Genomic DNA, 22,336 nt, shown 5'->3' with positions numbered 1-22,336 from the left:
GAAACACTAAATCACTTGGTCTCCTCGGTGCCAAAACCTCTTTTAAGTGTGTTGAGAAGGAACGACAACATTACAGAGTGGTAAATGCTTTACCGTCCAAACTTATTTTGGAATGTGTTGCAGGCCTGAAATGCAGGAATGGATGTTTATTAATAAATGAAATGAAGTTGAGCAGATAAAAGATGAAATATCTCAGGTTCATCCTGTCTGACATCAAATAAAAGTCAAAGTAAATGTAAGAAACTCAGAAACAGAACAAACACAAACTAAACCCGAGTTCTGCGCCTCGTGTTGGAGAACCTGCCTTTGTGCTGAAGCAATTAATGTATTCAAATAATCTAACCGATCCTAACTGTAAATACCCGGTCCGACCTTTCAGGAGACACTGGAAAAACCACTTTAGAGTCATGAAATGTGGGAAATGTTTTTCTTGAAGTAAAATACTTTCCCACTGACAGGTTTTCTTCACCGTCATGTCTGTGCCTGTAGCTTTTGTCTAATAAGAAGTGAGATTTTGTGAGAACCGATTCTTTTCTCATGGCCATGTGATCCATTAAAAAAACAGACATCGGTTAATAAACCGTAAAAAGGTTTGGCGTAACAATAAACAATAACAAGAGACGTTTCTACTGTGGTTAGTGCGCCTATATGTTTATCTCTCTATCTATCTTATATAAATATATATATATAGTGAGTGTAATCTGCAGCTCTTGTGGGGTGTGTCCCGGTCTGCAGGGGTCAGTATCTATTAAAAGTGCTCCAAGGAAGGAACAGTGCTAAACCGATGACAGGGCGCACGTGGGGAGCGATGGCTGACCCGTGTGGTCCGATCCAACAGACGAGCTACTGTAGCTCAAACTGCTGAAGAAGTTCATGCTGGTTCTGATAGAAAGGTGTCAGAATACACAGAGCAGCACCGTTTGTTGAGTATGGGGCAGCATAGCCGCAGACCAGTCAGGGTGCCCATGCTGACCCCTGTCCACCGCCGAGAGCACCAACAATGGGCACGTGAGCATCGGAACTGGACCACGGAGCACTGGAAGAAGGTGGCCTGGTCTGATGAATCACGTTTTCTTTTACATCACGGCACCAGGATGCATTATGGGAAAAAGGCAAGCCGGCGGAGGCAGTGTGATGCTGCTGGGAAACCTCGGGTCCTGCCATCCATGTGGATGTTACTTTGACATGTAGCTCCTACCCAAGCATTGTTGCAGACCATGTTCACCCTTTCATGGAGACGGTTCCCTGATATCTGTGACCTTTTTCAGCAGGATGATGCTCCCTGCCACAAAGCTAAAATGCTGTGATGTGCTGGACAAACAAGTCCGATCCATGGAGGCCCCACCTCACAACTTACAGGAGTTAAAGGATCTGCTGCTGACATCTTGGTGCATCAGATACCACAGCACACCTTCAGGGGTCTAGTGGAGTCCATGCCTCGAAGGGTCAGGACTGTTTTGGCAGCAAAAGGGGGACCAACACAATACAGTGCCTTGCAAAAGTATTCAGCCCCCTTGAACTTTTCAACCTTTTGCCACATTTCAGGCTTTAAACATAAAGATATGAAATTGTAATTTTTTGTGAAGAATCAATAACAAGTGCGACACAATTGTGAAGTGGAACGAAATTTATTGGATATTTTAAACTTTTTTTAGAAATAAAAACCTGAAAAGTGGGGCGTGCAATATTATTCAGCCCCTTTACTTTCAGTGCAGCAAACTCACTCCAGAAGTTCAGTGAGGATCTCTGAATGATCCAATGTTGACCTAAATGACTGATGGTGATAAATAGAATCCACCTGTGTGTAATCAAGTCTCCGTATAAATGCACCTGCTCTGTGATAGTCTCAGAGTTCTGTTTAAAGCGCAGAGAGCATCATGAAGACCAAGGAACACACCAGGCAGGTCCGAGATACTGTTGTGGAGAAGTTTAAAGCCGAATTTGGATACAAAAAGATTTCCCAAGCTTTAAACATCTCAAGGAGCACTGTGCAAGCGATCATATTGAAATGAAGGGAGTATCAGACCACTGCAAATCTACCAAGACCCGGCCGTCCCTCTAAACTTTCAGCTCAAACAAGGAGAAGACTGATCAGAGATGCAGCCAAGAGGCCCATGATCACTCTGAATGAACTGCAGAGATCTACAGCTGAGGTGGGAGAATCTGTCCATAGGACAACAATCAGTCGTACACTGCACAAATCTGGCCTTTATGGAAGAGTGGCAAGAAGAAAGCCATTTCTCAAAGATATCTATAAAAAGTCACCTGGGAGACACACCAAGCATGTGGAAGAAGGTGCTCTGGTCAGATGAAACCAAAATCGAACTTTTTGGCCACAACGCAAAACGTTATGTTTGGCATAAAAGCAACACAGCTCATCACCCTGAACACACCATCCCCACTGTCAAACATGGTGGTGGCAGCATCATGGTTTGGGCCTGCTTTTCTTCAGCAGGGACAGGGAAGATGGTTAAAATTGATGGGAAGATGGATGGAGCCAAATACAGGACCATTCTGGAAGAAAACCTGTTGCAGTCTGCAAAAGACCTGAGACTGGGACGGTGATTTATCTTCCAACAAGACAATGATCCAAAACATAAAGCAAAATCTACAATGGAATGGTTCACAAATAAACTTATCCAGGTGTTAAAATGGCCAAGTCAAAGTCCAGACCTGAATCCCATCGAGAATCTGTGGAAAGAGCTGAAAACTGCTGTTCACAAACGCTCTCCATCCAACCTCACTGAGCTCGAACTGTTTTGCAAGGAAGAATGGGCAAAAATTTCAGTATCTCGATGTGCAAAACTAATAGAGACATACCCCAAGCGACTTGCAGCTGTAATCGCAGCAAAAGGTGGCGCTACAAAGTATTAACGCAAGGGGGCTGAATAATATTGCACGCCCCACTTTTCAGTTTTTTATTTCTAAAAAAAGTTTAAAATATCCAATAAATTTCGTTCCACTTCACGATTGTGTCCCGCTTGTTGTTGATTCTTCACAAAAAATTACAATTTCCTATCTTTATGTTTAAAGCCTGAAATGTGGCAAAAGGTTGAAAAGTTCAAGGGGGCTGAATACTTTTGCAAGGCACTGTATATATATGTATATATAGTGTACAGATGTCTGCCCTAACCCTGCCTTGTTCCAAAACCAGTCATATGCATGTGTTAAATGTTTATTAATAAGTGTACAGATCCTCTATTATCAGAATTCTACTAAGTACCTGTATGTAGGGTTTATTATGTTATAAATTATATCACTTATGCCCTAGCAAACAATAAAATACAGAAAGAAAAGCAAGCAATATCAAAGCTAGTGTGCAATATAGTTCCTAATATCGTATAAGCCGGGCGCTCTCACCTTAGCCTCTTCATTAACGTCCCAGGTGAAGGAGACGGCATTGTAGGCAATCTCCTCCAGGTTCCCAATAGTGTTGAAGCTTTCTTTGTAATCAGCTTAACAGGAGAAAGTAAAACAGAGGACATATTTACATTTACAATACATAATGTTTAGTTTTTTTAGCCTTTTTGGTTTGAAATAATAATAATAAAAAAACACTATAAAAAGGATCTTAGTGATGCTATTGGCTGCTTGGGCATCTTCACAGACAGAAAGACATGATTGGCTATGTCTAAGGGGGCAGGGGGGGGGGTCGACTGAACAGCCTAACCATTGGAAGGTGCACTTGCACTTGTCAAAGCGCGCTCAGTGCCGGTCCCAAGCCCAGAATTATACAGTACATTATAGCGACACCGAAATACGGAAGCAGCTAAAAAAAAAAGGAGAAAAAAAAAACAACATTAAAAAATATATAATAATGACGGAGAGCAGATCTTTGTTCCTTTGTGCGGATGTTGAGTTTGTGCCTCGGTATGGGTGAATTTTCTCATTGTATATTATTATTATTAATAATAATAATAATAATAATAATAATAATAATAATAATAATAATAATAATAAAAATAATAAGAAGAATAATAAGAAGAATGAATTAATAATACTGAAAATATAATAATAATAGTAATAATAAATAAAAGAATAAAAATAATATAATAATAATAAATAAAATAATAATAATAAAGAAATAATAATAATAATAATGCCTAGTTTATAAAAAGTAGTAATAATACTAATACTAAAAAAAATAATAATATTCAGGATGTAATAATACTAACCAGGGTATAATAATAATAATAAAATAATAATAAAATATTAATAATAAAATAATAATAATAATAATTAAAATATAATAATAATAATAATACTAATAATAATAAATAAATAAAAAAATAATAATAAAATAATAATAATGATAATAATAATACTAACAATAATAAAATAATAATAGTAAAATAATAATAATAATAATAATGCATAAAACAATAATAACAATAAAATAATAATAATAATGATACTGATTTATAAAAGTAATAATAATACTAATAAAAATAACAATATTCAGGGTTTAATAATAATAATAATAATAAAATAATAATGAAAATATAACAATAATACTAGTAAAAATGAATACAATAAAATAATAAAAAATATAATAATAATAATAATAATAATAACAATAATAATAATAATAATTACGGTTTATAAAAGTAGTAATAATACTAATACTAATAAAAATAATATGAAGGGTACAATAACAAAAGCAAAAGATAAAAATAAAATAATAATAATAATAATAATAATGATAATAATAATAATGATAATAATAATAAAGATAATAATAATACCTAGTTTATAAAAAAATAATAATAATATGAAGAATAATATGTACAATAACAAAAACAAATGATAAAAATAAAATAATATTAATAATACTATGAATAATTAAAATAAAAGTAATAATAATAATTACTACTATTATTATTATTATTATTATTATTATAATTATGATGCAGGTTCCTAGTTTCTTTTTAACATCACATAGATTTTTTATCTTGTTACAAACAAAATTGTACGTTACAATATAATAATAATAATAATAATAATAATAATAATAATAATAACACATCCATTCACATCTCGATGTGTACCGTATTTAAATAAACATACAGGGTCTCAGGTTTCAAGCTTTTAAAACTGTAGGTTTTCCACCTGCTGTTGAGGAGACCACCACAGACATTTTGACATCTCTGGCCTGAACGTGTTTCTATTGTATACATGTGATGGTTTACGTCGCCCCGAGCCTTCTGCTCATGTTACATTAGCCAGGACGTGGATGTAACAGGAGGACAGACGGGTGGTGGACGAGGGGACGGCGTTTTATAAACTCATACCCCCATCTGATCATCACCACAAACAGCAAGAAACAAACAAGTGCTTTTTATTGTGTGTGTTTGTACTGAAAACACACACACACACACACACACAGTGACTTACCAACATCCAGAACCCTCTGTTTGGCAGTGTGCTGGCGGCTGTGCCAGTAGTTCCAGTGCTTCAGCTGCTCTTCACGACATTTCTCGTCCCCGAACACCACCATCACCACACTCTGTGGGATCAACATGAGACTAGAGCTGCATTTATCACCACAGCAGAACAGTGTTTATACAGAGCTTATGCTCTTCAGCGCTTTTATCACCTCTAGCATTTTAAAAGAGGGCTAATACAAACGTCTGATAATAAAAAGGACTTCTTCAATTCTAGTTAAAGTGGTAAACAACGTTCTGCTAGTTTAGCCTTTGGTTTGCTGTTATGTTTCAGATCTAGTGCTGTTGGACTGGAAATAAACATTAATGGGAATAAAAACTATTTTAATTTTATATGTGAATAAAAACTATTTGTATTTTTAATTTGATTTGGAAATAAAAACTATTTTTGTTTTTATTTTATATAAATAAAATGTTTATTTGATATGTGAATAATAACAATTTTTTATTTTTTTATATAGGAATAAAAACTATTTAATTTTTATTTTATATGTAAATAATAATTATTTTTCTTTTATATGGAAATAAAAACTATTTAATTTTTTTTTATTTTATATGGAAAAAATACTTTCATTTTTTATGGAAATAAAACTATGTTTATTTTATATGTGAATAATAACTGTTTTTATTTTATATGGGAATGAAAACTATTTTTATTTGTATTTTATATGGAAATAAAAACTATTGTAATTTTTATTTTATATGGGAATAAAAAATATTTTATTTTTTATTTTATATGGAAATAACAATTTTTATTTTTACTGTTATTCTAATGGAAACAAAAACTATTTTTATTTGTATTTTATATGGGAATAAAAACTTTTTATTTTTATTTTATATGGAAATAAAAACTATTGTAATTTTTATTTTATATGGGAATAAAAACTATTTTTATTTTATATGTGAATAATATCTATGTTTATCTTTATTTTATATGGGAATAAAAACTATTTTTATTTGTATTTTATATGGGAATAAAAACTATTTTGTCTTTATTTTATATGGTAATAAAAACTATTTTTACTTGTATTTTATATGGGAATAAAAACTATTTTTATTTGTATTTTATATGGGAATAAAAACTATTTTTATTTGTATTTTATACTGGAATAAAAACAGTCGGACTTTGGTGTAACAATTGCTTTAATAATTAATTATAAAATAATGTAATAATTAAGTGACATAATTGAAATCAGGAGTGTACGACCCCGAACTGGGAGAGAACTGGTCAGTATACCAGTTTAGTCAGAAGTGCAGAAGCTTGTAATATTAAGTTTGTGATGAAACTCACCCTCAGTTTGCTGAGCGGATGTCCGAGGACTTTACTCGTACCCGCTGCACTGAGTGTGATGCCGTAGAACTGGCCTCGGTTCAGGTAGATCATGGGCCACTCGCCTGGTTTGTGGCGCACCGAGCAGCTGGCTTCTACACTGTAGTGAAGAGTGTCTCTAAATGTACAGGAGGAATAAAGTACTGATGTTTTAACTTTTATCTCAGCATGTTCAGCTAAATATTCATATTTATTTATTAGAAATAATCCTAAAAAGTGCTCGGGTGGCATAGTGCTCTATTACACTAGCCACTGAGATCCGGGTTTAAACATAAGCTGTGCTATCAACCAACTGGGCATCTAGACAGACATGATTAGGTCTGTTTTTAGGTGAGTGAGGGATGAAGGGTGGTTGCTCAAAGCCCTGACTGTTCCTCCCATTGTTTCCCAGTGAATCCGGAACACTGCACTCCTGATGAGGATCACACATATACAGTGGGGCCAAAAAGTATTTAGTCAGCCACTGATTGTGCAAGTTCTCCTACTTAGAAAGATGAGAGAGGTCTGTAACAAAAGTTCAACTCAATACTTTGTAACATAACCTTTGTTGGCAATGACAGAGGTGAAACGTTTCCTGTAAGTCTTCACCAGGTTTGCACACACTGTAGCTGGTATTTTGGCCCATTCCTCCATGCAGATCTCCTCTAGAGCAGTGATGTTTTGGGGCTGTCGCTGGGCAACACGGACTCCACAAATTTTCTATGGGGTTGAGGTCTGGAGACTGGCTAGGCCACTCCAGGACCTTGAAATGCTTTTTACGGAGCCACTCCTTCGTTGCCCGAGCGGTGTGTTTGGGATCATTGTCATGCTGGAAGACCCAGCCACGTTCCATCTTCAATGCTCTCACTGATGGAAGGAGGTTTTGGATTAAAATCTCACGATACATGGCCCCGTTCATTCTTCCCTTAACACGGATCAGTCGTCCTGTCCCCTTTGCAGAAAAACAGCCACAAAGCATGATGTTTCCACCCCCATGCTTCACAGTAGGTATGGTGTTTTTGGGATGCAACTCAGCATTCTTCTTCCTCCAAACACGACGAGTTGAGTTTTTACCAAAAAGTTCCATTTTGGTTTCATCTGACCACATGATATTCTCCCAATCCTCTTCTGGATCATCCATATGCTCTCTGGCAAACTTCAGATGGGCCTGGACATGTACTGGCTTAAGCAGGGGGACACGCCTGGCACTGCAGGATTTGAGTCCCTCTCTGCGTAGTGTGTTACTGATGGTAGCCTTTGTTACTTTGGTCCCAGCTCTCTGCAGGTCATTCATCAGGTCCCTCCGTGTAGTTCTGGGATTTTTGCTCACCGTTCTCATGATCATTTTGACCCCACGGGATGAGATCTTGACCCCAAGGGAGATTATCAATGGTCTTGTATGTCTTCCATTTTCTTACAATTGTTCCCACAGTTGATTTATTTACACCAACCTGCTTGCCTATTGTAGATTCACTCTTCCCAGCCTGGTGCAGGTCTACAATTTTCTTCCTGGTGTCCTTCGACAGCTCTTTGGTCTTGGCCATGGTTGAGTTTGGAGTCTGACTGTTTGAGGCTGTGGACAGGTGTCTTTTATACAGATAACGAGGTCAAACAGGTGCCATTAATACAGGTAACGAGTGGAGGACAGAAGAGCTTCTTAAAGAAGAAGTTACAGGTCTGTGAGAGCCAGAAATCTTGCTTGTTTGTTATTGACCAAATACTTATTTTCCACCATAATTTACAAATAAATTCTTTAAAAATCCTACAATGTGATTTCCTGGATTTTTTTTTCTCATTTTGTCTCTCATAGTTGAAGTGTACCTATGATAAAAATTACAGACCTCTCTCATCTTTCTAAGTAGGAGAACCTGCACAATCAGTGGCTGACTAAGTACTTTTTGACCCCACTGTATACATACACTATACGGCCAGCAACCTTTTGATTAATAGTCCATTAACCTAACCGCTGGACTACAACTGCCCAATATTCTTAAACTTGTTTATGTAATGTCAGAAAAAAAAAGAATTCTAAATAAAAAATAAAATAATAATAAATAAAAAAAGAATTCTAAATAAAAAATAAAATAATAATAATAAAAATAATAATAAACAAATAATAAAATATTAATAAATAAATAATAAATAAATAATAAAATAGTAATTAATGAATAATAAATAATAATAAATAAGTTATAAACAAATAATAAAATAATGATAAATAATAATAAATGAATAATAAATAAATAATAAAATAATAATAAATAAATAATAAAATAAAAAATAAATAAGAAATTATTAAAGAATAAATAGTAAAATAAATAAATAATAAAATAATAATAAATAAATAATAGAATAATAATAAATAATAAAATAATGAATGAATAATAAAATAATAATAAATAAATAATAAATAAATGAAGAAATAATAAATAAATGAAGAAATAATCAATAAATAATCAATAAATAACAATAATTCGATAATAAAATAATCAATAAATAATAAATATTAATCAAATAATAATAAAAAAATAATAAAACATTAAATGAATAATTTTTATTATTTTAGCAAGCACTAGAAGTGAACAGGACTTACATTACAGGCTGATCAAAGGTGGAGTCCTGCATCACCGGATTGGTGAGAACTGAAGTTCTGCTGAATTTCTGCTAAAAGTGAAACAAACCAGAGATCTTAACGTGCTCATTTATTTAAAAAAAATCTGAGCGTACGTGTCAAACCAGAGCTCGTACCCCGTTCTCTCCGGTGTAGGACTCCTCGAAGGTGCTGTCTGGGACGCTTTTCTGCTCGTCCTTGCTGTAGCCGCCGTGAGTCTCCTGACCGGACTGCTGGTAGTGCACGTGATGGAACCCCTGCCTGACCTGCTGCAGGCTGGAATAAACCTCCGACTTCATGGCGCTCAGCGTTCCCAACTCCCTAACCCCCTCGCGGGGGTCGGTGCTGAGCGAGAGGTTGACCGGGAGAGATCTGGCAACCTGAATACGCTCATCCACGGACTGCACGCCGCCATGCCAGAGTCTGAGGAACACGGACGTGAATTAAAATGTATCGGAACGTAGTGAATACAACAATCGAATTCACTCTCAGCTCACCTCTTCTCTTCCTCTTGATTTTTAGCAACAGGCACAAGTCTCTTGTCTTTTGGTACCTGGCAGGCAGAAGAAGGCATCATCACTGGGTCATTATCTTAAAAAAAAATACTCCCAACCACGACCAACCGCTGCTGAGAGATACCCGATTGCATCCGAGGAGAGCACGTTGCTGTACACGCCTCTTCCGACACGTGTACAGCCCTCCTCTTCTCGCCCCTGCATTCTGCACAGGCGTCTCTTCCACCGATCAGGGTCCTTACACAGCATATGAAGACCCACCCGCCCACACATAGTCCGGCCCCCACCCTGCAGATACGGTGGCCAATTAGTACCTGCTGCAGGCACTGCCAATTATACTCGCTAGATGGCGCGCAGCTGACTGGTGGCAACGCCGAGTGTCGAACCGAGGAGTCACCTAGGCGCCAACAACTGCAATTTAAAGGAAATGCTATGTTTCCAACTTTGCAGCAACAGTTTAGGGAAGGCCCTTTCCTGTTCAGTGACAAAGACAATTTAAGTTTAAAGTAACTCCAGCATCCTGCACTGAGCCCTGACCCCAGCCCCACTCAACAGCTCTGGGATGAACCGGAACACCAACCAACATCAGAGCCCAGGCATACAAGCGCTGTCATATTTTGACCGAATGGGGATAAATTCCCATACACAGACATACATCACAAGTCTTACATACATTGTGAGAAGCTTCTCAGAAGAGCGGCTGTTGTTCTAGCTCAAACACCACCAACTGGGACGTCCGACAAGCTCATGGTCAGGTGTCCAAATACTTTTGGCTGTACAGTGTATCTGCAACTCTTATACCAAAAAAACAATACAAGCCTTTGGACAATGATAGCGCAGCTGTTAAGCGGTTTAGTTACTGGACAAGTAATCATCATTGCTAAATTGCCACTTTTGGGCCCTTGGGCAAGACCCTTAACCCTCAACTGCTTGAATTGTATTCAGTAATTAATGATATACACTGATCAGCCATAACATTAAAACCACCTCCTTGTTTCTACACTCACTGTCCATGTTATCAGCTCCACTTACCATATAGAAGCACTTTGTAGTTCTACAATAATTATTGACTGTAGTCCATCTTTTAGACTTGTAGACTGTAGACCCCCACAGGACCACCACAGAGCAGGTATTATTTAGGTGGTGGATCATTCTCAGCACTGCAGTGACACTGACATGGTGGTGGTGTGTTAGTGTGTGTTGCGCTGGTATGAGTGGATCAGACACAGCAGCGCTGCTGGAGTTTTTAAACACCTCACTGTCACTGCTGGACTGAGAATCATCCACCAACCAAAAACATCCCCGTGGGCAGCCTATGTATAGGTGCCCAGCCTGCCGGTAGCACAGCCCTCGAGCATTTTAGAACAAGACTAATTATTGTTATGTTAGCACAGGGAGGTTACACAAATACTAAATACAGGAGTAATCGGAGTAATCGTTAATAATCGTTTGTTTTTAATTTAAGGTGACAGATTATTTATAACCCTATTCACCCATGTTTAACAGGGGGCTGATTCTGGAGATTCGGAGAGCAGACCTGATTCTTTTAACTGTTTGTTGTCGACTACCTTAAAATACAGCCAAATGTGCTGGGTCACAAACATTTATATATGGTGGTAATAGTAACCAGCAACCCAAGCGTAGTTGCATCTTGGGGCTGGCATGACGTACCTGTCAGTAGGGAAGTTGTAGCCTAGTGGTTAAGGTACTGGACTAGTAATCAAAAGGTCGCTGGTTTAAGTCCCAACTCTGCCAGGCTGCCACTGTTGGGCCCTTAACCCTGAATTGCTTAGACAATATACACTGTATGCTAAATGCCGAAAATGTAAACGTATAAATTCAATCCTCCAACCTTGTAGTAATCGTAGAGAAGTCCGAGGGCCGCCACGCTGTCCTCATCTCCGTTGATGCTCATCATGGCCTTGGTGGCAGCAGTCAGAGGGTTCTCCAGGTAGGCCCTCCAGGCTTCATCCTCACTGGTGAAGACGCGGCGAGACAAAACAGACGTCTCGTTGGGAACCACCACGACCAGCCGTTTACTGCGACGTGAAAAAATATTCATCTAGTTTAATCGATTTTGTATAGTGATACCAGTACAGGCGTTATCATAGAGCAGCTTTACAGAGATCTGCTCCAAAGCAACAGTGTCAAGCATGAGGGTGAAACCTAAAGAAACATCTAAAGGGAACATGGTAACATGTATTTACACCGATCAGCCATAACATTAAAACCACCTCCTTGTTTCTACACTCACTGTCCATTTTATCAGCTCCACTTACCATATAGAAGCACTTTGTAGTTCTACAATTACTGACTGTAGTCCATCTGTTTCTCTGCATGCTTTGTTACCCCCTTTCACCCTGTTCTTCAATGGTCAGGACCCCCACAGGACCACCACAGAGCAGGTATTATTTAGGTGGTGGATGATTCTCAGCACTGCAGTGACACTGACATGGTGGTGGTGTGTTAGTGTGTGTTGTGCTGGTATAAGTGGATCAGACACAGCAGCGCTGCTGGAGTTTTTAAACACCTCACTGTCACTGCTGGACTGAGAATAGTCCACCAACCAAAAATATCCAGCCAACAGCGCCCCGTGGGCAGCGTCCTGTGACCACTGATGAAGGTCTAGAAGATGACCGACTCAAACAGCAGCAATAGATGAGCGATCGTCTCTGACTTTACATCTACAAGGTGGACCGACTAGGTAGGAGTGTCTAATAGAGTGGACAGTGAGTGGACACGGTGTTTAAAAACTCCAGCAGCGCTGCTGTGTCTTATCTACTCATACCAGCACAACACACACTAACACACCACCACCATGTCAGTGTCACTGCAGTGCTGAGAATGATCCACCACCTAAATAATACCTGCTCTGTGGTGGTCCTGTGGGGGTCCTGACCATTGAAGAACAGGGTGAAAGGGGGCAAACAAAGCATGTAGAGAAACAGATGGACTACAGTCAGTAATTGTAGAACTACAAAGTGCTTCTATATGGTAAGTGGAGCTGATAACATGGACAGTGAGTGTAGAAACAAGGAGGTGGTTTTAATGTTATGGCTGATCAGTGTATGTGTCATTTAATGGCAGGACAGGTGAAAGAAATAGCATTTCGGTCTGGGCCAATAGGGTTGGTCGTAAGATAGGAAAATGTTAAACCAGTGTTCATTTACAGTATAACAGGTAAACATAAAAAAGGTGAACAGTGTTGAAAGTCAAATTCAGCTCACAGCTAAATAAATGAGATGCTAAATAAAGCATAATGCTCAACATGGTTCGCATATACCAGACTCCTTCTATTACCATCCAGGCTTGGGACCTGCACTTAGAGCACACTGAAAAAGGACCTCCCAATGGCTAGGCTGTTTGGCTAATGTCCCCTTCGGACATTAGCCAATCATGTCTGTGTAGACACCCAACCAGCCAATAGCACCATTAAGATTGTAACTCTGGATACCCAGATCTCAGCAGTAGCTGGCTAGCGTACATAAAGCTTAACATGCAAACACATGAAATACCTGTAACAAATATAACAGACCTGCATGAGTACAGTTATTAGAGCTAAACCAACAGATTACAAATAACTGCTCAGACAATTCTACTTTTTTCAGCCCTTACAGACATGAGCTTTATTATTAATTACCGTATAAATCACATAACTGCGCCTATCACATTTTAATCATTGTTGTTAATCAAATTTTTTATACTATAGACTATTTAAAACAGATCTTGATGTTAAATGGTTCATTTTTTCTACTGTACTGTACATAAACTACTTCTCCCACAATGCATGCCAATTTTGTGATCCCACCACCAGATGGCGGTGTTTCCACATCAGCGTTTACCTGAGACGGTTTTCCAACAAGTGATGCTGAGAAATATTTACAAATAATCCCAAAATGTACAAAAAGAGAAAATTGAAGCAGAAGGAGGAAATTGAATGTAAGATGTAAAAGTGAAAACAAGTTTGTGCTTCAGGAAGAGAAACCGGTCCGTTTCTTGTGGTATGAGGCGTGTCTGTAGTAAAGGAGTACAATATAAATGTAGATATACGTTATAAATATACAGTATAAATTTGGCATTTTGACTCCAAACACAGAATTTAGCCTAAAAAAAAACCAACAAACTGCAATCACAGCAGGATACGTTACAATCGGTCCTTTGAAGGCCACCATAATGCAGACGTGGCCCTCGGTGAAAATTAGTTTAACACCCCTGTGCTAGAGTCTTACAGAATGTTTTTTGGTTGCGTAACCTCTAAGCACGTGTTAGTTTAAAATTTGTTTAGTAAAATGATTGCACTTGTTGATTTATGGCCGTTCTGGAGCGTTTGTGTGGTGTGTTATACAGTATAATACAATCATGATACAATGACTGTATTATCCTTGTTTCTACACTCACTGTCCATTTTATCAGCTCCACTTACCATATAGAAGCACTTTGTATTTCTACAATTACAATAATTACAATTAGTGTGTGTTGTGCTGGTATGAGTGGATCAGACACAGTAGCGCTGCTGGAGTTTTTAAACACCTCACTGTCACTGCTGGACTGAGAATCGTCCACCAGCCAAATATATCCAGCCAACAGCGCCCCGTGGGCAGCGTCCTGTGACCACTGATGAAGGTCTAGAAGATGACCGACTCAAACAGCAGCAATAGATGAGCGATCGTCTCTGACTTTATATCTACAAGGTGGACCGACTAGGTAGGAGTGTCTAATAGAGTGGACAGTGAGTGGACACGGTATTTAAAACCTCCAGCAGCGCTGCTGTGTCTGATCCACTCATACCAGCACAACACACACTAACACGCCACCACCATGTCAGTGTCACTGCAGTGCTGAGAATGATCCACAGACCTAAATAATACCTGCTCTGTGGGGGTCCTGTGGTGGTCCTGACCATTGAAGAACAGGGTGAAAGGGGGCTAACAAAGCATGTAGAGAAAAAGATGGACTACAGTCAGTAATTGTAGAACTACAAAGTGCTTCTATATGGTAAGCGGAGCTGATAAAATGGACAGTGAGTGTAGAAACAAGGAGGTGGTTTTAATGTTATGGATGATTGGTAAGATTATCATAAAGCCCTACTGAAAGTTTCAATTACAAAATCTTAAAGCGATGGTGCGTAACTTTAATCTCAGAAGGAAAAATGATTAAACTTTTTAAAAATGACATTTAAGGAGGATAAAAAGTCTCCTGGGTGACTCTTTCCAAAAGCAGACTCCTAAACCAAACAGAGCCAAAACCTCCTGATGCCCGAGGGTCTCTGGAGCCAACAAAGAGCTGCACCAGGTTAAATGCTATTCCCAGAGCTCTCCCTTTACAATATCCAAACACAATACGTTATCCCGGTGGATATGGATACGGCAGGGTGGAAGTGCACGAGGGCATGTCTGGAAATCGGTGTCAGATCTTTACATGAACGACTACAGAGTCATTCACCACTGCTAATAGATCAGATCAGGTACCAGCTGATTTAAGGCTGGCACTCAGAGATTTCCTTAGGTGGTAAAAACTCCATGTTACTGGTACAAATGCAATGTGTTATAGTTTCTTTAGAAACAAAAAACTGCATGTAGTTCAGGCTTTATCCATGTGAATTTTTACTTAATTACCAACGTATGACTTTAAACATTGACTGGTTCACCCCTGCATGTTGTGCTGATCTTCTTAAGCAGTATAGCCCATCCCAATCCCATTCACAAACTGTGGAATTGTATTTGAAAGGAGATGAGAAACAAATAATTGACTTTCAGTCCAGATTTTCAATGGTTTGTTATTTATTAATTTATTCATTGTATGTTTTCTGCTGTTTTATGGGCGGCACGGTGGCTTAGCGGGTAGCACTGTCACCTCACAGCAAGAAGGCCCTGGGTTCGAACCCCAGGTGGGGCGGTCCGGGTCCTTTCTGTGTGGAGTTTGCATGTTCTCCTCGTGTCTGCGTGGATTTACTCCGGGTACTCCGGTTTCCTCCCACAATCCAAAGACATGCAAGTGAGGTGAATTGAAGATACTAAATTGTCCAAGACTGTGCTTGATATAAACTTGTGAATTGATGAACCTTGTGTAATGAATAACTACCGTTCCTGTCATGAATGTAACCAAAGTGTAAAACATGACGTTAAAATCCTAATAAACAAACAAACAAACTGCTGTTTTATCTTACTTAGGTTCACATAGGGTCTGATTCATTGGGTAAAAGGCAGTAAACACCATGGACAGGCTGCCAGTCCATCACATTATATGGTTAATATATATAGGATAAAATAGGATAGGATTATATAGGATAGAATAATATAGGATTATACAGGATAATACAGGATAATATAGGATAATATAGAAGAATATAGAAGAATACAGGATAATACAGGATAATACAGGATAATATAGAAGAATATAGAAGAATATAGAAGAATACAGGATAATACAGGATAATACAGGATAATATAGAAGAATATAGAAGAATATAGAAGAATACAGGATAATACAGGATAATATAGGATAATATAAGATAATATAGAAGAATACAGGATAATACAGGATAATATAGGATAATAGAAGAATATAGAAGAATACAGGATAATATAGGATAATACAGGATAATATAGGATAATATAGAAGAATATAGAAGAATATAGAAGAATATAGAAGAATACAGGATAATACAGGATAATATAGGCTAATATAGAAGAATATAGAAGAATATAGAAGAATACAGGATAATACAGGATAATACAGGATAATATAGGATAATATAGAAGAATATAGAAGAATATAAAAGAATATAGAAGAATACAGGATAATACAGGATAATATAGGATAATATAGAAGAATATAGAAGAATATAGAAGAATATAGAAGAATACAGGATAATAAAGGATAATATAGAAGAATATAGAAGAATATAGAAGAATACAGGATAATACAGGATAATATAGGATAATATAGAAGAATATAGAAGAATTTAGAAGAATACAGGATAATATAGGATAATACAGGATAATATAGAAGAATATAGAAGAATATAGAAGAATATAGAAGAATACAGGATAATACAGGATAATATAGAAGAATATAGAAGAATATAGAAGAATATAGAAGAATACAGGATAATACAGGATAATAAAGGATAATACAGGATAATACAGGATAATATAGAAGAATATAGAAGAATATAGAAGAATACAGGATAATATAGGATAATATAGAAGAATATAGAAGAATATAGAAGAATATAGAAGAATACAGGATAATATAGGATAATATAGAAGAATATAAAAGAATATAGAAGAATACAGGATAATACAGGATAATATAGGATAATATAGAAGAATATAGAAGAATATAGAAGAATATAGAAGAATACAGGATAATACAGGATAATATAGGATATATAGAAGAATATAGAAGAATATAGAAGAATACAGGATAATATAGGATAATACAGGATAATATAGAAGAATATAGAAGAATACAGGATAATACAGGATAATATAGGCTAATATAGGCTAATATAGGATAATACAGGATAATATAGGCTAATATAGGATAATACAGGATAATATAGGATAATATAGAAGAATACAGGATAATACAGGATAATATAGAATAATATAGGATAATATAGAAGAATACAGGATAATACAGGATAATATAGAATAATGTAGGATAATATAGAAGAATACAGGATAATATAGAATAATATAGGATAATATAGAAGAATACAGGATAATACAGGATAATATAGAATAATGTAGGATAATATAGAAGAATACAGGATAATACAGGATAATAAAGGATAACATAGGATAATACAGGATAATATAGGATAATATAGAAGAATATAGAAGAATATAGAAGAATATAGAAGAATACAGGATAATACAGGATAATATAGGATAATATAGAAGAATATAGAAGAATATAGAAGAATACAGGATAATACAGGATAATAAAGGATAACATAGGATAATACAGGATAATATAGGATAATATAGAAGAATATAGAAGAATATAGAAGAATATAGAAGAATACAGGATAATAAAGGATAATATAGAAGAATATAGAAGAATATAGAAGAATACAGGATAATACAGGATAATATAGGATAATATAGAAGAATATAGAAGAATACAGGATAATAAAGGATAATATAGAAGAATATAGAAGAATATAGAAGAATACAGGATAATACAGGATAATATAGGATAATATAGAAGAATATAGAAGAATTTAGAAGAATACAGGATAATATAGGATAATACAGGATAATATAGAAGAATATAGAAGAATACAGGATAATACAGGATAATATAGGCTAATATAGGCTAATATAGGATAATACAGGATAATATAGGCTAATATAGGATAATACAGGATAATATAGGATAATATAGAAGAATACAGGATAATACAGGATAATATAGAATAATATAGGATAATATAGAAGAATACAGGATAATACAGGATAATATAGAATAATGTAGGATAATATAGAAGAATACAGGATAATATAGAATAATATAGGATAATATAGAAGAATACAGGATAATACAGGATAATATAGAATAATGTAGGATAATATAGAAGAATACAGGATAATACAGGATAATAAAGGATAACATAGGATAATACAGGATAATATAGGATAATATAGAAGAATATAGAAGAATATAGAAGAATATAGAAGAATACAGGATAATACAGGATAATATAGGATAATATAGAAGAATATAGAAGAATATAGAAGAATACAGGATAATACAGGATAATAAAGGATAACAGGATAATACAGGATAATATAGGATAATATAGAAGAATATAGAAGAATATAGAAGAATATAGAAGAATACAGGATAATAAAGGATAATATAGAAGAATATAGAAGAATATAGAAGAATACAGGATAATACAGGATAATATAGGATAATATAGAAGAATATAGAAGAATACAGGATAATAAAGGATAATATAGAAGAATATAGAAGAATATAGAAGAATACAGGATAATACAGGATAATATAGGATAATATAGAAGAATATAGAAGAATTTAGAAGAATACAGGATAATATAGGATAATACAGGATAATATAGGCTAATATAGGATAATACAGGATAATATAGGATAATATAGAAGAATACAGGATAATACAGGATAATATAGAATAATATAGGATAATATAGAAGAATACAGGATAATACAGGATAATATAGAATAATGTAGGATAATATAGAAGAATACAGGATAATATAGAATAATATAGGATAATATAGAAGAATACAGGATAATACAGGATAATATAGAATAATGTAGGATAATATAGAAGAATACAGGATAATACAGGATAATAAAGGATAACATAGGATAATACAGGATAATATAGGATAATATAGAAGAATATAGAAGAATATAGAAGAATATAGAAGAATACAGGATAATACAGGATAATATAGGATAATATAGAAGAATATAGAAGAATATAGAAGAATACAGGATAATACAGGATAATAAAGGATAACATAGGATAATACAGGATAATATAGGATAATATAGAAGAATATAGAAGAATATAGAAGAATATAGAAGAATACAGGATAATAAAGGATAATATAGAAGAATATAGAAGAATATAGAAGAATACAGGATAATACAGGATAATATAGGATAATATAGAAGAATATAGAAGAATACAGGATAATAAAGGATAATATAGAAGAATATAGAAGAATATAGAAGAATACAGGATAATACAGGATAATATAGGATAATATAGAAGAATATAGAAGAATTTAGAAGAATACAGGATAATATAGGATAATACAGGATAATATAGAAGAATATAGAAGAATATAGAAGAATATAGAAGAATACAGGATAATACAGGATAATATAGAAGAATATAGAAGAATATAGAAGAATATAGAAGAATATAGAAGAATACAGGATAATACAGGATAATAAAGGATAATACAGGATAATACAGGATAATATAGAAGAATATAGAAGAATATAGAAGAATACAGGATAATATAGGATAATATAGAAGAATATAGAAGAATATAGAAGAATATAGAAGAATACAGGATAATATAGGATAATATAGAAGAATATAAAAGAATATAGAAGAATACAGGATAATACAGGATAATATAGGATAATATAGAAGAATATAGAAGAATATAGAAGAATATAGAAGAATACAGGATAATACAGGATAATATAGGATATATAGAAGAATATAGAAGAATATAGAAGAATACAGGATAATATAGGATAATACAGGATAATATAGAAGAATATAGAAGAATACAGGATAATACAGGATAATATAGGCTAATATAGGCTAATATAGGATAATACAGGATAATATAGGCTAATATAGGATAATACAGGATAATATAGGATAATATAGAAGAATACAGGATAATACAGGATAATATAGAATAATATAGGATAATATAGAAGAATACAGGATAATACAGGATAATATAGAATAATGTAGGATAATATAGAAGAATACAGGATAATATAGAATAATATAGGATAATATAGAAGAATACAGGATAATACAGGATAATATAGAATAATGTAGGATAATATAGAAGAATACAGGATAATACAGGATAATAAAGGATAACATAGGATAATACAGGATAATATAGGATAATATAGAAGAATATAGAAGAATATAGAAGAATATAGAAGAATACAGGATAATACAGGATAATATAGGATAATATAGAAGAATATAGAAGAATATAGAAGAATACAGGATAATACAGGATAATAAAGGATAACATAGGATAATACAGGATAATATAGGATAATATAGAAGAATATAGAAGAATATAGAAGAATATAGAAGAATACAGGATAATACAGGATAATATAGGATAATATAGAAGAATATAGAAGAATATAGAAGAATACAGGATAATACAGGATAATATAGGATAATATAGAAGAATATAGAAGAATATAGAAGAATACAGGATAATACAGGATAATAAAGGATAACATAGGATAATACAGGATAATATAGGATAATATAGAAGAATATAGAAGAATATAGAAGAATATAGAAGAATACAGGATAATACAGGATAATATAGGATAATATAGAAGAATATAGAAGAATATAGAAGAATATAGAAGAATACAGGATAATATAGGATAATACAGGATAATATAGAAGAATATAGAAGAATACAGGATAATACAGGATAATATAGGCTAATATAGGATAATACAGGATAATATAGGATAATATAGAAGAATACAGGATAATACAGGATAATATAGAATAATATAGGATAATATAGAACAATACAGGATAATACAGGATAATATAGGATACTATAGGATACTATAGGATAATATAGAAGAATACAGGATAATACAGGATAATACAGGATAATATAGGATAATATAGGATAGGATATATAAGATAATATAGTATAATATAATATAGGATAGGATAATATAGGACAATATAGGATATAATAATATAGGATAATATAATAGAGGATAGGATAATCTAGGATAATATAAGATAATATAATATAGGATAGGATAATATAGGATAATATAGGATAGGATAATATAGGATAATATAATAGAGGATAGGATAATCTAGGATAATATAAGATAATATAATATAGGATAGGATTATATAGGATAATATAGGATAGGATAATATAGGATAATATAATATATGATAGGATAGGATTATATAGGATAATATAGAATAGGATATGATAGGAATACTTTATTGTACTCACTGTTAAAGATTTTAAGATACTTAATGTAGTAAAATAAGAGTGATATTTCTCAAGCATGCTGTGTTTATAAGTAATATTTCGGTTTCATTAAGTGTTTTAGATAGAGAATTAAACTGTTGGTACATTAATAATCATTAATGGTGTTTCATGCAGAGTTCTGGATCATAATGAAGCTGTGTGATATAATAGAGTAAGTATACAGGTGAACTTACCTATCCTCCTGAGCCATGAACACGAGCACAGCAGTTTAATCCACGTGTCCTGTTTACAGAAGATCTTCAGAAGCTCTTCTCTACTCCTCAGTCCTCAGAAGAACCGAACTCATAAACTCCAGCACTCGTTAATACAGTCTAGCTGAGTTCCATCCACCTGACACTGACATGAGTCCCCGTTACACCCATATAAACAAACAACAAGGACGCAAAGTGGGCGGGAGAGGAACAGACCTTCCCAAACATCCAGCCTGATCCGGGACTCTGGACCAAGTGAGTTTTATACACAGGTAAATGTGAAGGCGGGGCCAGCATGCAAATCAGCTCGTCATACTGGCTCACCTACCTCTGTCTACAGCAAAACGGTTTGTGTTTAAACCTATTAAACTTACACATTTTTGGAAGCTTAAAAATATAATATGTTCCTATAATAATAATTTCAACAGACAGATAGAGTATATT

General features: G+C 34.6%; 1 protein-coding gene across 1 annotated transcript in view; it reads right to left on the bottom strand.

Moving 5' to 3' along the window:
* Positions 1–21,954, bottom strand: part of grhl2a (grainyhead-like transcription factor 2a) — a 31,834-nt gene extending 9,880 nt beyond the window's left edge. Inside the window, exons 1-8 of the mRNA XM_062992242.1 lie at positions 21,875–21,954; positions 11,732–11,918; positions 9,862–9,917; positions 9,502–9,787; positions 9,347–9,414; positions 6,736–6,892; positions 5,395–5,506; positions 3,361–3,455 (exon numbers count right to left, since the gene is read on the bottom strand). Coding sequence (XP_062848312.1) covers positions 3,361–3,455; positions 5,395–5,506; positions 6,736–6,892; positions 9,347–9,414; positions 9,502–9,787; positions 9,862–9,917; positions 11,732–11,918; positions 21,875–21,891 — 978 coding nt within the window. The 5' untranslated portion in view covers positions 21,892–21,954. The remainder of the gene's footprint in view (positions 1–3,360; positions 3,456–5,394; positions 5,507–6,735; positions 6,893–9,346; positions 9,415–9,501; positions 9,788–9,861; positions 9,918–11,731; positions 11,919–21,874) is intronic.
* Positions 21,955–22,336: the final 382 nt, after the last annotated feature.

Source organism: Trichomycterus rosablanca, chromosome 3 (assembly GCF_030014385.1).
Source record: "Trichomycterus rosablanca isolate fTriRos1 chromosome 3, fTriRos1.hap1, whole genome shotgun sequence".
Taxonomy (NCBI): Eukaryota; Metazoa; Chordata; class Actinopteri; order Siluriformes; family Trichomycteridae; genus Trichomycterus; species Trichomycterus rosablanca.
The sequence above is the reverse complement of the archived record's forward strand: the minus strand, read 5'-3'. Positions and strand labels throughout refer to the sequence as shown.